We start from the raw sequence: 18,677 nt of genomic DNA, 5'->3' as shown, positions 1-18,677 counted from the left end.
ACCATACACATCCAGCCCATTCCCTGCCCCAGTTTGTCTCTTCCTCATCTCTCGACTGTGGTGGTGACCGGAGCTAAATGCTTAGCAAGGATTATTTGCATATGCAGGCTTTTTGCGGGGAGAGGGATTGTGTTTATCTACACCCCTAGTTTTGCAAACATAGTCACACTGCAAAAATAGTGGGTGCAGCTTTAGAGGCTGGGCTGAAGCTCCTTGAAAACTTGGCCCTTATTGCGCCCATAAGTCTCCATGAAGAGCCTTCATGGCACTGAAAAAGTAGCAGTGGAACGCGAGTATTATTTCTCTCTTTGTGTTCTGAGCTCCTTCCTTGCATGTAGCCTCTGTTTCAAAGAGCATGCGGGGGGCTGTCTATCATGGGCTTATTCTTACCCATATGGTGCTGACCTTTGTCCTTTGAAGTACTGTGAAAAGAGACCTTGCAGAAATCTAGTCTGTCATCAGTGAACAAAAGAGGAAGGAAATAGTTTGCAAGTGAAATTACAAGAGCCGCCCATGGCTGTGTACACATGCCACAGGTGAAACAGCTTGATCTTTTCTTCTTGAAAGACAGATGAGCTGCTGAACTGCCAGTGGAAATATTGATCTGGAAACTCCCAGCAAATACTTTTAAGCAGTGAAATCTCTCTCTAACCTCCATGCTCCATTTGCAATTTAAGTATTTATCCACAGTACAGCAGTCATTGGGTGAGACAGGGAATGACTCTTTAGTCCAGTGGTTAGGGCACCCAACTGGGAGGTGGGAGACCCAAGGTAGGTTGACACAGCAAGCAGCTGCCCAAAGCAGCGTGTCTCAGCACAGGATGACAGACTTGGGCTTGCAAAGGCCAGGGCTAAAAATAGCTGAGTAGACATTCAGACTCTGCCTCTTTAGCCCACCCCGCTCCCAAAACTTCAGAACCTGAGCCTGAATGTCTACCTAGCATTTTTTTTCCCCCACAGCACAAGCCGCACAAGCCCGAGGCTGTAGCTCTGGGACTCAGTGCTGCTCGCTGTGTAGATGCACCCCCAAAGTCCCATCTCTCTGCTCCAGTCACTCTTCCATTATCTATCCACAGTGGAACAGCTTAAACAGGAGAGACTCAGGGAGCTCTGCATCAGACTATCCCATAGCCCAGTGGTTAGGGGGCATGGATCAGCATTCGTGTCACACGCCCTGTCAGTGCCCGGGCTGGGGATGCTAACAATCCAACCAGCAGACCAAATTGATGAATCCTGGTCATGTGCCACCTGAGGCATGTTGTGCATGTGCTAAGAAGAAGTACTTAGAGCACTCCCCTGGTGAGGGGAGACCCTTGTTCAGATCCTTTTTGCCCCTCTGACAGAGAGGCAAGGAATTGAACCTGGGTCTCCCACATCGCAGGGGAGTGCTCCAACTCCTGGGCAAAAAGTATAAGGAGGGCACCACCGTCACCACCTCCTGTGGCCATTTTGTGTGGAGTAAGGCAGCACCCAAATACATTCTCATAAGAAATACTTTGGGTGTGTAAGGCACCTGACTGCAGGAGAGGGGTTCCCATTCATGGATCACTATGCAGAGATAGGCACTTACCTGCAGCCTAGACTTAGGTACCAATCTCTGGGCAGGGCTTAGGACACACCCTTCTCATTGCCAGCTTCCATTTGGCTAGCTTAGGCAGCTCCCCAACTCGTGTGCTGTCTTTTTGTGGATGGCATTCTTAGGTGCCTATCCTCTCCCCATTTATTGTATAGGGAGCCTAGGTGCCTAACTCAGCTTTGGGGGTTAGAGTGTTGGTCCTGTGATTTTCCAAGTGCCTAAAAGTTAGGTACTATGACTAGGGTTTCCAACGGTCTAATTGCACAAACCCAAACATCCTTGCCCACCCCTTCCCCAAGGCCATGCCCCTTCTTGGGGGAGGGATAGCTCAGTGGTTTGAGTATTGGCCTGTTAAACCCAGGGTTGTGAGTTCAATCCTTGAGGAGGCCACTTAGGGATCTGGGGCAAAATCAGTACTTGGTCCTGCTAGTGAAGGCAGGGGGCTGGACTTGATGACCTTTCAGGGTCCCTTCCAGTTCTAAGAGATAGGTATATCTCCATATTAAAAAAAAAAAAAAAAAAAAATCTCCGAGGCCCTGCCCTCCAGTCCTCCTCCCTCTGTCACTTGCTTTCCCCCACCCTCACTTTCACCGGGCTGGGGCAAAAGGGTTTGGAGTGTGGGAGGGAGCTCCAGGCTCAGGCTGAGCGTGAGGCAGGGGGTTGGGGCACAGGAGGAGGTTCAAGGTGCAGGCTCTGGCTGGCCGGCACTTACCTTGGGTGGCTCCCAGAAGTGGCAGCATGTCTGGCAGCGGCTCCTAGGCTCAGGGGTGGCCAGGTGGCTCTGCCCCCTGCCTGCAGCTCCCATTGGCTGCCGTTCCCTGTTCCCAGCCAATAGGAGCTGTGGAATCAGAGCTCAGGGCAGGGGCAGCACGCGGAGACTCCCTGGCCACCCCTGCGTCTAGGAGCTGATGCCGGCTGCTACCGGGAGTGCCGCGGAGCCAGGGAGCCTGCCTTAGTCCCGCTGCGCCACCGGACTTTTAGCGGCCTAAAATCTCCTGGATTGGCTTCAGTAGTCTCCAGGAGATCGAGCCCGATTCTGGGAGACCCAGGCCAAACTGGGAGGGCTGGCAACCCTAACTATGATGCTCACTGTTGCAACACTTAAGTCTCTTTGTGGATCCCATCCAGAGCATTTAGAGAAAAGGGATTTTAAAAGAACACAATCTAAGTGTATGTCTACCTTTCCTAAAGGCTCACTATCCCCATGGTAACCTGAGCAGGCCTAGCTTCTTCAGACAGTTTGGTGGTTGCCTGCATCTTAGTCTGGTTCCTACAAATGCTTCTTATTAACTAAACCACTATGCTCATACAATAGACATCCCAGTAATCAGGTCAGCATACAGTATACAGAAGTTATTCCAGAACAGCTCCAGTTCTGTCAGCGGATTGAGGGGAGAACTGTACAATCACAGATTTCATCCATGTGCACTCTACAGAAGTTCAGCAGGTACCATGTAATCTATAAAACACTGAACAGCCACTGGATGTACATGCGACTCATTCACAAACCAGATCAGCAGCCACAGGACAACAACAACAAAAAGAGGAAAATGTGGCTTTGGAAAGCCCTCCGCCCCTTGAATTTCAGGACCTGTACAAAGCCCTTAGAATGTGGGAAGGTAAAGCCTACTTTTTTATTTTATCAGCTGGTCACAACTTGCTGTCACAAACACCTTTTGATTTGAACCCGCTACTTAATGTCTGTGAGACTGATGATAGCATATAAAGATGCTGGGTGGTGGGAAGATAGATAAACTGAGTCCCAAACTGCTGACCATAGCATCTTGCCTGAAAGAATACAGAATATTTTATATTTTGCAAGCTCCAGCGTGTCATTCATCTTTTCTATTGGTTTAAATTCTTCAGACCAGGGAAACTGAAGGACTTTGTGTTTGTTGTCTTTTCATCAGGTAGATTTTCCCCAGGCTTACCTGGCTATAATTAAAAACCCAATCCTTTAATCATCTGTTTGTTGCCCAGAAGAGAAAGCTAGAGGGACAGACAGAGGATACATAATGTAAATCTTTCCTCCCAGAGACAGTCTCTCGAATAATCCGGTAACAACTTGTTGCCTCCCAAAGCTGTGCAGTTGGAGAGACAATTTGTTTGACAAGAAGAGATAAATTTAGTCAAGGGACCAGACTGTCTGTGAGTGTAATTTCCCCGCCCCCCTTAATTTTAAAATCACATCTGGTGCTTAGATATCAGTTACTTGCCAGCAACTCCAGGTGCTTCATTTGCCTAATCTTTGCAGCATGTTCAGAGCAGCATGTTCAGATACTATGCTACAAGCTTTCCAGCATCATGCCCTAGACCAGGGGTTCCCCACCTTTTTCTTTCTGAGTCCTCCCCTCCCTCCCCCTGCCAACATGCTATAAAAACTCCACAGCCCACCTGTGCCACAATAACTGGTTTTCTGCATATAAAAGCCAGGGACAGCACTAGGGAGTAGCAAGCAGGGCAATTACCTGGGGCCCCACGCCACAGGGGTCGCCACGAAGCTACATTGCTCAGGCTTCGGCTTCAGCCCCGGGTGGTGGGGCTCAGAGCCTGGGCTTCACCCCATGCAGCAGGACTTTGGTTTCTGCCCTGGGCCCCAGCAAGTCTAATGTTGGCCCTGCTTGGCGGCCCCCTGTGAAACCTACTCGCAGCCCCCCAGCGGGCCTCAGACCCCTGGTTGAGAACCACTGCCCTAGACTTTCTCCATTTACTGAGGTTTACAATTCTATAGAAAACTGGAACATAAAAGCTTTCCTATCAGGCCAGCTTCAACCAACTGTGCAGTGTAAAATGACATTCTGGAGAGAAAGGGGATAAAATTTACACCTCCAAGCAAAAATTCTCATAGGAGCCAGGTCTACACTACAAACTTGTGCTGGCATAGCTGTTTCGGTCAGGCACATGTCTCATGATAGACATGGCTGTGCCAGCAAAAGCCCCTGCTGTAGATGTAGTTATATCAGCAAAAAAGTGTGCTTTTACTAGTAAAGCTTAATTTGCTCAGTGGGGGGGGGAAAGGGTTGGAATATGCTATGCCGGCAAAAACTGCATCCCCACTAGAAGCACTTTGCCAGTATAGTATAAAGCATGCCTAGTGTAGACATGGGCTCAGTAAATGTACTTTGAAGGAGGTTTTGTTCACATCTTTTCTGTGATGAGACCACTCTGAAATCAGAACCTGGCTGAGAATGGTTGTGTGTTTCTGAAGGCACTCCAAGCCCTTGACTAAATACCCTACAGTGATCAGCTCTCTATGCCTGCTGTAACATATTGCAGGTTTTAGGGAATCTCCTTGACACAAGCTGAGTAGTGTGGAGGTGGCTGCTTGCAAAACTCTTGACCTCATTTCATTATCTTCAATCAGAAGTTCCCTTTTGGATTTATATTGGCATAACCATAAGTAATTATACATCATCATGATACAACAACTTCCGTATTACTCTAGACCCATGGCTTTCTTCCATTAAGCTACCCACGCTACTTTCACCTAATTGCCAGACCTCAGCAATTCCAGTTTTGGTCATAGATCAGTTCCTGAGTGGCTTTTTCATCTCCCAGTCAAATAATTATTTGTTTTTGTTGCCTTTAAGACACTGCATTCCAGAACCCTCTTCTCATTTTCTGATCTTATTTCACTCTTCCTTTTTCCAGACCTCAACTTTCTCCCCTTTTCCCCCATTACTTAGCTTTATTTTACAGCTGCACAGCACTTTCCAATATCCTGTGCTATTAAACTGTGATCTTTGCTTAACGGGGAACAGATGTATCTGAAAATAAGTTCTAAACAGCCATTAAAAAAAAAAGGTTAAAACAACCCAACTTACCCTTGCTGTTAGAAACCATGATCCAAAGCCCAGTGAAGCCAATGGAAAGACTTCTTCAATGGGAGATTGAGCAGGCCCACATAATGCTCTTTATTTGTAGATGTCAACGTGCTTCACAAAAGAAGGTAAATATCATTACCTTCATTTCAAAGGTGGGGCGACAGAAACACAGACCATTTAAGCAACTTGCCCACGGTCAAAATATGGGTCAGTGGCATTGCTTTGAACAGAATTGAGGTCTCCTCCTGTCCAGTACCCTATCCACTACTCCACATTACTGAGGTTTTCTGGAGAGGACATTCCTGGGCTAGATCCTCAACTGGTGGAGCATCAAGTTACACCAGCTAAGGTTCTGGCTCTTGTAGCTGAATACCAAGGAAAAGAGGATGAGATAATTTGAGACCTTAACTTATTTGTTGAGCCAATTAATGATACACAAGCTTCGTGCCAAAGAGGTCTCTCTGATGGGTGTTGCTCTACGAGACATGGAACGTTTAGTTTTGATCAGATTGCAAGTACTTGATTGGGGCAGATTCCCTCATTAAGTTTTAGAAGATGCCTTTTTAAAATAAATCTATTTTGTTAACATTTTAAAGAAAAACTCGGAATGAAGATGCACCAGAGCCCTGGGCTATGGAATAAGAAAAGAGATCCCATACATTAGAAATGATTTAAGGTACTATTGTATAGCGAGACAGTTGGATTTAAAAATGTGGCCTGGAAGTGTGGCTTCTTAATAAGGCCAGAGAATCAGCGGTCCTCACAACAGTATATCACTGAAGACAATGCTAGAATGAGACTTGTTGACCCTAGCCATGTGGCATGTGACACAAACACAGCTGGTAATGCTCATCTGACCCATTTACAACAAACACAGGTTGAGTTCAGACTGCTGCCTTTCTGCTTTGCAACCGGGGCTGAACTGCACTTGCCTAAGTAGTTTATATCAGTGCATTGTGGGAAAATCATGACAGCTATTCTATAGTGCCTCCGTATGGGAGAGAGTGCCCAGAGGACATGCACCAGCACAACCTGGGCCCATGCACTCTGGGATATTCTACAGCACAGAGAGAGGGGGAAGGAAGGAAGTCTAGCCAAACTGGTTACACAGGCTCACATGGTGTTGGGAGGGAATTCCCTTCTATACGGCAAAAGAAAAATTGTGCCAAAGCAATTACAAGATGACAGCAGCATGGCAGACAATGGTTACTAACCAAGTATGAACCACGTGGGACTGTGAGGACACAATCTGTGGTCAGAGCCAATCATGCCACCAACTGGATACAAGCAATATTAAAACTTACAGTGTAAGGCCTCCGCTGAAGTTTTGCTCATTGGTAGAACAAATATGAGTGACCCTAAGGGGCAAAATGAGTCAGACCATCACAGGTGAGGGAGGCTCCCTGGCTGCAGTTATGCTGCATAAGTTGTGTGTGTGTGGGAGCCTGGACTCACAGGGCTGTTGAAGGGATGCATAGTAGGGAACCCGGCACCACAGAGGCTCCCTGTGCACCAAGGAGCAGTTGAAGATATGACAAGATACTGATCAAGGCTTTAAATCTGTTTACTAAATGGCAGGGATGGAGCGGTGCTAGTACAGTCCTCCCACTGCCACAGGAGTGCCGCGGGGCTCTATCAGGCTCCAAGGACTAGCTCTACATCTGCTCTACAACCTGGGAAGGAGAATTCTGTTCTCCCTTGGGCTGGGCCCTGGGTCTCTGGATGTGGCCCTATGGGTACGTCTACAGTGTTTTCAAACCTGTGGCAGTGAGTCGGAGAGCACGGGTCCACAGACTTGGGCTTGCGCTACGGCTCTACGAACTGCTATGCAAAGATACGGGCTGGGAGTCTGAAGACCAGGGTGGGGGATGGCTTTCAGAGCCCAAACTCCAGCCTGACTCGTGACTTCAGAGTGCTGGCTACACAGCTGTTTTTAGAGTGTTAGACCAAACTCTGCTAGCCCAACTCTGTAGACCTGGGCTCTGAGACTTGCTGAGGCAGGTTTTGAAACATAGTGTCGGCATACCCTACGTGGCCATGCTGTGATTCAGTGGCACTAAATCCAGTTTGGATCTTTGGATCAATCTGCCTGCACAGAGGTGATCGGTATTACCTACCAGCTGGTCAGCTTTGTGCTTGTCTAGGCGAACTGGGAATCACACCACCCAATTCAAATGCAGACATACCCTGAGTGTCTCTGCATTGCTCGGCGAGAGGCGGAAGCAAAGTCGACGGGGGATCCCGCGCCGCGAGGACACGAAGTAAGTAATTCTAAGTCGATCTAAGATACGTCGACTTCAGCTACGCTATTCTCGTAGCTGAAGTTGCGTATCTTAGATCGACCCCCCCCACACTAGTGTAGACCAGGCCTTAGAGGTAGGCAACATGAGAAATATTTTCTGTCAAATATCCTCCCCCCAGCTTGACACAAAGCTATTTTTATAGCTTTTAAGCTATTTCCTTTCCTAATGCTTTAGGCCAGTGCTTGAACTGGATGAGTGATGCCCGGGGGGGGGGGGGGGCGGGGTAGAGGAGGGGGATTTATTTATGTCTCCACTTCTCACTTGCTGCAGGCTAAAAAAGGGAGAAATGTTTGAAGAAAAAAAAAAACAGACAGTGTAAACAGTTGAAGTATAATATCTTCGGGTTGGGGGAGGGGAAGGAAGAGGACCCTATCAGTTTTTGAAAGGATTGGGGGCAATAACCATCACTCCCTGTGGGAGGGTTGAAGGGGGGCAGAGCCATTATTTTTTGTGTGGGAGAAAAATATCAGTATTGCCAACCACAAGGATTCAAAAACCAGGGGTCAGCTCTCCAAAGTAAAGAGATTTGCTTAAAAACCTTGAGTTTAACATTATATATAAATATAGATATAGGATATATATAAAATTCTTTTTATTTGCCTTCCAGATTTTGAGCCGTGAGGGATCATGTTTTGAAGCTTTTCACTGCAGCCAGGAAAGCTAGAAACTACTTAAAAAAACAACAACATAATCCTGAGATTCTCCTTCAATCACATGACTCCAGGAGCTGGGGCTTTAAGAAAGGCCTCAGATATCATGAGACTCACGATAAAATTGCAAGAACTGGTAATGCTGCATCTGATTGCATTTTTGGGACTGGGTGGGTCGATAAGGGCCATACCATCACTTGCTTCCCTCCTGCAAATCTGCACCCTTCTCTAGCCCCTGTGTGTGTGGAATGTGTGCAAAGAACACAGGCAAACAACAAATGCTGTTCTCTTCCCAGTAGACCAGCTGCTTTATTGTTTCTGAAACACAATGTGGGTGTGTGTTTGGCTTTCCTTATAACGAAACCATTTTGTTTTGAATATACACTGAGAGATTTAAAGTAAACACTGCTTGATTTCCCCCCCCTCATTCATTTCTGTGATGTCAGCATCTACCTTTCTACTCTATTCCTTGAAAATGAACAAAGCACAGGACCATAGATCGTACATATGGATAAAAGGGAGTCTCCTGCATCATCTTTAATCTGCAGAGCTCCTCAAAGCAAGTTAGACAGACATTTTATAGAGAGCAAAATAAGGAAACGAGAAATCTAATCTGTAGCTGAGGATCAAACTGATGTGGTTCATTGAAAAGTACATTACATTTGTTATGAATAAGGCTTTAATTTACTCAATGAAGTAGGGAGTCCATTCAGCAGTTATTCATCAGCATTCATCCATTTAGAGAGGTGGAATTCACTTGCACCTTAATCACACGCATATCAATATCAACCATTATACCACAGAAACAAATATATCTGAAATGCCAATCTAAAGAAAGGTGTAGGTACACAAATAAAAGGGCTCTGCTGGACAGACTTAGCACACCTGCAATAAACTCAGTAGAAAGTAATTAAAAAATCAACTCCATTATGGACACTGTCTACATCAGATACCTTGGACTGTTTTATTTAAAGACCTGATCTGAACAGAAAACACAATTCTTGCTAAGTATCAGCATATTTTAAGCCCGATTCTCAGGTGGTAGAGCTACACCGATTTACATCAGCTGAAGATTTGGTCCTGCTTACCTAAAACTTGTAAAAGTTAGCTACAAAGTAAAAAAAAAAAAAAAAAAAATCAAACTTGACTTGTTCCTAGATTTCTGAATAGGATTCTCTTACTAATCAGGCTGGTGGAGGGGGGGTTGGGAAAGCACAGGAACCAGTTTTAACATTATTTGCTTGCTTCCCTAGAGAATTTTCTTGGTGCTTTTGGCTCAATGCCAATATCCCACAATGGGACATCACAAAAAACTGAAGTCTCACTGCAGCCCACAAAACCAATGGTATTTGTGATGTGCAGAATGATGCGTTCAAGGATACAGTCAATGAAGCAGCATAGTTCCATTTCATGGATGGAAAAAGAATTACCAAAAAGGCTGCTTAAACATAATTTCTGTTAAAAAATTAACATCTGCAAACACTTAGCAGGTATAGAGTTTACTAATAGACATGGTTTTATTGGCTTTGGTGGGACTATGCCTGATTATTAAGCACTATAGCCAGCAGTAATTGTTTGCAGGACCAGATCTTTGGTTAGCATAGAAATCCAATTATTATCAGTATTAGAAAATACAGTGGCACCTAAAGACCCCAACCAAGACTGAAGCCCAATTATCATAAGCACCGTATAGACACACAGTGATAGACAGTCCCCCCTGCCAAAGGGCTTGCAATCTAAATAGTGTAAAATAGCAATGATAGTTCTTTTGTCTATCACCATTTTACAGATAGGGAAACTGAGGCACAGAGCAATTTAGTGACTTGTCCAAAGTCACACACGAACTCTGTGGCAGAGCCAGGAATTGAACTCGGATTTCCTAAGCCCTAGTTCAATGCTCTAAACCCAAGACAATAATTTAGGGTAGAACTTAACTCTCATTTTTACCTATAAACCAACTGTTGATATTTCTGCAGTTGCTTAAGTCTCTTCCTCTCTTCTGAGAAAACTTTGGGCTGGTCTACACTAGTGGGGGGGATTGATCTAAGATACGCAACTTCAGCTACGTGAATAGCATAGCTGAAGTTGAAGTATCTTAGATCGATTTACCTCGGGTCCTCACGGCGCGGGATCGACGGCCGCGGCTCCCCCGTTGACTCCGCTACCGCCTCTCGCTCTGGTGGAGTTCCGGAGTCGACGGGAAGCGCGTTCGGGGATCGATTTATCGCATCTAGACGAGACGTAATAAATCGATCCCCGATAGATCAATTATTACCCGCCGATTCGGTGGGTAGTGAAGACGTACCCTTTGGTACAGTACAGTACCTTTTGATTTTGTCTCCTTTACCAACTAGCATAGCTGAATCTTCCCACTTCCTCACTCTCCTCTCCTACTGGCTGTATTCCATTGACAATTTCTTCCTCGTTACAGTTTTTGTAATGCACTAGTCAGTCATGCTCATTTCCACAGAGTGGATAGGATTCCTTTCTCCGTAGTCAAGGCCTCTATAAAAATACTAGGTCAGATCATCCACTGGCATAAGCTGGCAGAGCTCTGCTGAAGTAAATGGAGCTCTGCCAATTTATACCAGCTAAGGATGTGTCCCATTGAGTTTAGAGCAAGAGCTACACTTTTGCTGTGCAAGCTAGGACAACATGTCAGTTCAACACTGGACTGCATCCATGGCCTAAAACTCAATGACAAAAGTCGTCAAGTGGAAGAACGTTTTCCAGAGACACTCCATTCTCGACTACTATCCAAAAGTGTGGAAGAAATGCTTATTTATAATTATTTTCTAGGTTCCAGACAAATTATCTAGTCAGTGCAATCCACAGCCAAGAATTACATTTCACAAGTATTACCCAAATGGTTTTAATGGTAATCCTCTGCCTGAAGCAATCCTAGTTTACTGCAGCAGAAAGGGTGATTAAGTGCATGATTAGATACTAGCTAGGAAGCAGGTGGGACTTTCTTCAGCGCACCTGGTGGATCAGTTGCCTGGAGCTTTTGCAGGTCTTGACAAAGTCTTGACTGCTATGGGCTGTGTGTCTTAGGGCTAGTCTACACTAGAAGCGCTATATCGGTGCAGCTGCACTGATGACGCTCTATGCGGACGGGATAATTAGCATCATTACTCCACCTCCAATAGAGGTGGATGCTGTGTTGGCAGGAAAGCATCTCCCGCCAACATAGCACCAGTGTGGACAGCGCTTAGGTCACTGTAACTGGCATCGCTCAGGGGGGTGTCTTTTCCACACCCCTGAGCGACATATGTTATATCAACATAAGCGATAGCGTAGACCTGCCCATATGCACTAATTGAATCTAGCTAAAAAGTGGAGGTTCTCCTGACAGCACATGACAGACACAGCAGGTCTGATTATATTGTCATGTCCACTTACCATTTGAAGAACACCAAAATATGACATCAGATATCCAGTCTGTGCTGCCTCCAGCCCAAAGAAATTCATAGAGATGATGGAAAACATAACCAGGAACAAACCTACAGAGTGTATTAAAATGAAAATACCTTTAATGGGTATTGGAATATATTTACAGTGCAAGTAAAGGGCCACACCCTGCTTAGTTATCACTGATGTAAAGGCAGTGGAGTTGCTCTACATTAATGCTGAATGCAGACAAATATACTTTGGGTTTAAAAAAAAAAATCTTTCACCATTTCAACTATTGCCTTTAAAAATGTAACTTAGAGGAAGTTAGATACAATCATGCTGATTAGTGGACGCAGTTCACAAGGTTTTATTAGGCCAGACATGCTAACCTTTAGGATAGCACAAGAAAAAATTTTTTTTGTTCAGGCAAGATTGTAACCAGGGGATAATTCCTCATTCTTTTTGCCTAACTTCAGATTTTCACCATTGGATTTGGGGTCTCAGAAACAGTCTAGGGACAGGAGATTAAATACAGTGGTTTCACTGTGCACTGGGTGAATGACTTCATTGGTACGTGGAGTTTCTGTCTCTCATGCATCTCTAATGTTGTCAGCACAGAGAGGCAGTCAAAGAAGCATGGATGGCCTCAGCCCACAGTGGGTCTGCTTTTCAATTACTGTATTTTACACACACACACACACACACACACACACACACACACACACCCCTACAGACCAGTACATAATAAGTAGATATTTGCCACAAAATAAAAGTACAGCAAAGGATGTCTGAGGATGACAGTTTGCTGGCAAACGACTCACTAACTCAGCTACAGCAGAATGATTTTGCCCACATTTCCTGTGACGCTGAGAAGGATTATAATTATCGGTCTATAATGCTGTACACTCACAGGGGTTCACTTTGTCCATCTGTTACAAGCATACAACTAGATTATTTTCACTTGTAGCTTTAGAGGCATTTAGACAGGGAAATATATTTTTCAATGGAAGTCCACAAAAACAAGATGTTTACTAAAGGCTATTTTGTACAGAGCGTACTGTCACACATATTAGACCAGTTCCTCAGTGGGTGTAAATCAGTGGAACTACAATACACCAATTCACTCCAAATGAACATCTGGCCTATTGACCACATCAATTCGTAACTTTTCCAGTGGTCTGTCTTGGCTGACCAACAGAACTAAGATGGCTGCTGAAGTTCCATCCACTGTCCACCTTACACTGCTTGCGATGTAAAGCTAGACAATGTATTTGACAGCTATTGGCTAGCATTAGGAGTGGGGAGAAAGGTGTGTTCACTATGACCAGAATTTTCAGAGGAGCTGAGCACTCACAGTCAGGGCCAGACTTCCAGAAGACATTTTTTAAAACTTAAACTGACCTTTATGTAGGTGCCTAAATGGGAGCTGAACTGCTTTGAAAATCTGGACCAAACTGTGGCTACTGAGCTCTTGAAAATCTGCCTGTGCCCTCTTTTGAAAATCTGGTCCAAGAAGAACAAGTGATGAGCCTTGCACAGTAGAAAGTGTATACATGGCTTGGGAGACTCAATAAAAACTGGGAAATTTGGGGTAACATTTTAAAAAGGGGCTAAGTGACTTAGGTTCCTAAGTCCCATTTTCAAATGTGATTTGGGCACTTAGGAAACTAAGTCCCATTGACTTTCCGTGAGATTTAGGCCTGTGACGTGTGGTTGGGGGTGTCTCAATTTTGGGGTTCCTAATTTCACATACCTTAAAGGAGTCTGAATTTCAGAACGTGCTGAGCATTCACCCTCTGAAAATCAGACCCTTGTAAGGGGTCTCAAGTTAGGTACCCAAAAACTGAAGCACCAAAAATCACTCGTCACTTTTTAAAATCTTGGCCTAAGTTCATAAGTCCATTTTGGAAAGGTGATTTAGACTCTCACGTAATGACCTACAGCTAAATTATCAAAGGTATTTAGGTACCTAAATATGCAGATAGGCAAATAGTGGGATTTTCAGAAGTGCAGTAGTCCCCTTGATTTCAAAGGGAGTTAGATGCCCAGGTGCTTTGCAAAATCCTACTGGGGCCTATCTGCATCCTTAGGCGCCAAAATATCTTTGAAAATCTGGACCCGAAGACACTTTTGAACATTTTACCCTTGGTCGGTTTTGCTTTCTCTCTCTTTTACTTACTACATTTTAATGGGGCATTTTTTCCCCCGCATAAGTTGAGAATGAAGCACTGTCATGTAGTAAAATACCCCACCTTGTTTTTAGACTGGCAGATATTCCCACTATTAGAGGTACCCAAACTATACCAGCCCATCTGTCCATCACCACCCTGCCTTAAATGTACCTCACTTAGGAAGGTACTTATTAGCCCACATAAGTTAATTTTAGTGAGTAACCACAGCCGACTTGCCTCTATATACATTACAAACTTGTTTACAATGTAAATAGAAGCAGGTCTGTAATTTAGACGAATTAACTAATATAATTATATGGTTGCAGTAGTGAGATGAAGGTAGATGAGAGTTTAGCCTCAAGCAGTGAGGTGCAAATAAGTGGACAACAGCCAAATCACCTTAGGCTGTAATCATCAGGTCAGTAACTTGATGTGAGACCTGAAAAGTGAAGTTAGATGTTGCTAGAGATTTAATAGGTGGAGTTCTTCTGTGTCAACCAGCTACTTTCCCAGTATGGCACTGTGCTTCTGGAGGGACAGTCTTTCCAATGAAACATAAGATGAGACCCTAGGCACTCAGGATTGTTAAAAGTTCCCATGACATTTTTTTTCAAGTGTTAGAATATTAGCCACTGTGTCCTGTCCAAATCCCATCTTAATTAATTATATTTTGCCTACCTCACAGTTCCCCTTTAGTTTTTGAATGGCATTGTTATTCTTTGTTTTCCCCTGTAAATATGGTACATTGCTGCTTGTGCAGAATGGCTGCCATGTTCCACCCCATAGGATGATGCATTTCGGCAGTGGGTGACTAATACTGAGATATAAAGTGCATCTTCGGATTCTTTTGGAAGAAAGTGGCTACATGTGGTACATATGAGGCATTATGTTGTAGATGGCACAGAACTACAGCCTCAGGGTTACACAGTGACATTTTAAAAGTTAAAAATAATACCATAAGCAACACCTTGAAATTAGGAATCCCCTTAAAAATATCACTTTACAATCCTGCCTGTTTTGTAAAACAGAATAATTCTATGAATTTTCCATTAGGCGAGTGTAGTTAAAGGCAAGTAACATTTTTGGAAGAGTTAAGGGAATTGCAATTTTCCTTTGGCCTTCCTTGCATACTGTTCTTTTCTCCAGTGGGTTTTCTTTGGACAGGGGTGTTAGACTACACAGAACTCAGCATCTCCAGTCAATGCCAAGTGCATGCAAGAAGAGAAACGCAGAACTTCCTTACTTAGAAATCCTTCACAGATTCCTATAGAAGACAGTAAGTCTTGTTTATTATATGTCAGGACATTTTCCAGGGAATATTAAAAACATTTTGTCAAGCCCAGAAAGGCTGAAATGCCATCTCTCTCTTTCAGCCACTCCTAGTAAATCTGCTTTGATATGCAAGTTAAGTTTAATGTTATTAGACATCAAGAATCATTTTTAAAAGGGCCTCCTCCTTTTTTGAGAGTTTGCAAAAGTTGTGCACACATCCACCTAACACAGATCCTGTGTCCATAAATTGGCACTTTCCCAATATCTTTAGGCACACAAAAGTGAAGCCTTGAAATTGCATGGTCCAGAGGGATGGTACTGATCATTTGTACAATTAGCAAAAAGAACCCTCAAGAGTCTCCAAGTGAAAAACGCACACCAAATTATTGAGTTCATCCCTTCCTGAGTTCAGGGCCCTGTCCCCTACAAAAGATTGTGACCACTGCATTAGATTCTGCCCCTCTTCTTATGTCACAAGTAGTAGGATGAGCAGATTATTTGTACATGCACAGGCGGGCCAGCTGCTTCCTGACACAACAGATGGGAGGAGAAAGGGTTGTACCATTCAGTGAGGAGGAGGAATATTCATTAATAAGCAGCACAGCCGTACAGAACAGGACGCCATCACAGTCTCAGAAACAACTCTGACATCATAATCAAAAAGGCAGACAAAGGAGGTGCTGTTGTCATCATGAATAGGTCAGAATATGAACAAGAGGCTGCTAGGCAACTCTCTGACACAACACTCTACAGGCCATTACCCTCTGATCCCACTGAGGGTTACCAAAAGAAACTACACCATCAGCTCAAGAAACTCCCTGAAGAAGCACAAGAACAAATCTACACATACACACCCCTAGAGCCCCAACCAGGCGTATTCTATCTGCTACCCAAGATCCAAAAACCTGGGAATCCTGGAGGCCCCATCATCTCAGGCATTGATACCCTGACAGCAGGATTGTCTGGCTATGTGGACTCTCTCTTCAGGCCCTACGCTATCAGCACTCCCAGCTATCTTCGAGACACCACTGACTTCCTGAGGAAACTACAATCCATTGGTGGTCTTCCAGAAAACACCATCCTAGGCACTATGGATGTAGAAGCCCTCTACACCAACATTCCACACAAAGATGGACTACAAGCCATCAGGAACAGTATCCCTGATAATGTCATGGCAAACCTGGTGGCTGAACTTTGTGACTTTGTCCTCACCTACAACTATTTCAGATTTGGGGACAATTTGTACCTTCAAATCAGCGGGACTGCTATGGGTACCTGCATGGCCCCACAGTATACCAACATTTTTATGGCTGACTTAGAACAATGCTCCCTCAGCTCTCGTCCCCTAACTCCCCTACTCTACTTACACTACATTGATGACATCTTCATCATCTGGACCCCTGGGAAAGAAGCCCTTGAGGAATTCCACCAGGATTTCAACAATTTCCACCCTACCATTAACCTCAGCCTGGAACAGTCCACACAAGAGATCCACTTCCTGGACACTACAGTGCAAATAAGCGATGATCACATAAACACCACCCTATACCGGAAATCTACTGACCACTATACTTACCTACATGCCTCTAGCTTTCATCCAAACCACACCACACGATCCATTGTCTACAGCCAAGCTCTAAGATACAACTGCATTTGCTGCAATCACTCAGACAGAAACAAACACCTACAGGATCTCTATCAAGCGTTCTTAAAACTACAATACTCACCTGCTGAAGTGAAGAAACAGACTGACAGATCCAGAAGGGTACCCGGAAGTCACCTACTACAGGACAGGCCCAACAAAGAAAGTAACAGAACGCCACTAGCCGTCACCTTCAGCCCCCAACTAAAACCTCTCCAGTGCATTGTTACCTGAAATTGGGCCAGCTAGTAAGCTTAGGGAGGACTAATGACCCACCAGAGTTTGGCAGAAAGCAGCACGTTTATTATTCTGATAGCTAAGCTCAAAAGAAGGGTGGGGGTCACACTCACACTCGCATACTCATGCTCCCAGGACAGGCACAGCACTGGAGATGTTAGGATCCTTGAAGGTAAGTGTCCGACAGCGCAGTGATGGACGATGTGATGAAGGTAAGTCTTCCCGAGGCATGATGGAATGCAACGCGGAGAACCACTGGCCAGGCAGTCCTCACGGGAGGTACAAGCTTGTGAGTGCACTTCTGAGCACATGGCCCCTTCCCCTTTTAAGGATCTGCTCCTCATGGCCTGCGACTAGAGATGCCTTGGCTGCGCCAGGTTGGTCACACTCCACCTCCGGCAGTGTCCATGCAGCGTCCATGCATTGGGTGTGTGATCACTACCTAATTAGAGTCCCAGACACATTGTCTACCTGGAAGTTCTTCTGATCTTCCAGCTGTTCAATCAGCCCATTCATCCCAGAAGCATTCCAGGAGGGAGGGGGAGGGGGAAAGCCACTTCACAGGTATTCAGAGAGGGAGAGGAGACAAAAGGGGCGGTGGAAGTGTAACAGACCTTTTGAGAATACAGGTTATACATAGCATACAGATCACTGGTGCTCCTACAACACGCATCATGAAGGATCTACAACCTATCCTGAAGGAGGATTCCTCACTCTCACAGACGTTGGGAGACAGGCCAGTCCTCACTTACAGACAGCCCCCCAACCTGAAGCAAATACTCACCAGCAACTTCACACCACACAACAAAAATACTAACCCAGGAACTTATCCCTGCAACAAACCCCATTGCCAACTCTGTCCGCATATCTATTCAAGGGACACCATCATAGGACCTAACCACATCAGCCACACCATCAGGGGCTCATTCACCTGCACATCTACCAATGTGATATGTGCCAGCAATGCCCCTCTGCCATGTACATTGGCCAAACTGGACAGTCTCTATGCAAAAGAATAAATGGACACAAATCAGACATCAAGAATTATAACATTCAAAAACCAGTCGGAGAACACTTCAATCTCCCTGGACACTCAATAACAGACTTAAAAGTGGCAATTCTTCAACAAAAAAACCTTCAAAAACAGACTCCAATGAGAAACTGCAGAACTGGAATTAATTTGCAAACTGGACACCATCAAGTTAGGCCTTAATAAAGACTGGGAGTGGATGGGTCACTACAAAAACTAATTTCCCCATACTAATTTTCCCCTACTGTTACTCACACCTTCTTGTCAACTGTTTGAAAGGGGCCACCCTGATTACATTGGCCTCATTACCACTACAAAAGTGATTTTTCCTCCCTTGGTATTCTACTGTTGAGAATAGCCCACTTCCACTTTAATGGAATTGTCTCGTTAGCACTGATGCCCCCAGTTGGTAAGGCAACTCTCATCTTTTCATGTACTGTATATATATACACACCTGCCTACTGTATTTTCCACTCTGGGCATCTGATGAAGTGGGTTTTAGCCCATGAAAGCTTATGCCCAAATAAATTTGCTAGTCTCTAAGGTGCCACAAGGATTCCTCGTTGTTTTTGCTGAAAC

General features: G+C 44.8%; 1 protein-coding gene across 6 annotated transcripts in view; it reads right to left on the bottom strand.

The window, feature by feature from the left end:
* SLC22A18 (solute carrier family 22 member 18) overlaps window positions 1-18,677 on the bottom strand; it is a 127,540-nt gene that overhangs the window by 17,228 nt on the left and 91,635 nt on the right. For all 6 annotated transcript variants that reach the window (XM_054025402.1, XM_054025401.1, XM_054025405.1 and 3 more), the window contains one exon: window positions 11,756-11,856. In XM_054025402.1, the coding sequence (XP_053881377.1) occupies window positions 11,756-11,856 (101 nt within the window). The remainder of the gene's footprint in view (window positions 1-11,755; window positions 11,857-18,677) is intronic.

The sequence above is a fragment of the Malaclemys terrapin genome, chromosome 4, assembly GCF_027887155.1.
Source record: "Malaclemys terrapin pileata isolate rMalTer1 chromosome 4, rMalTer1.hap1, whole genome shotgun sequence".
NCBI classification, from domain to species: Eukaryota; Metazoa; Chordata; order Testudines; family Emydidae; genus Malaclemys; species Malaclemys terrapin.
This window is presented reverse-complemented; position numbering and strand designations above follow the sequence as displayed.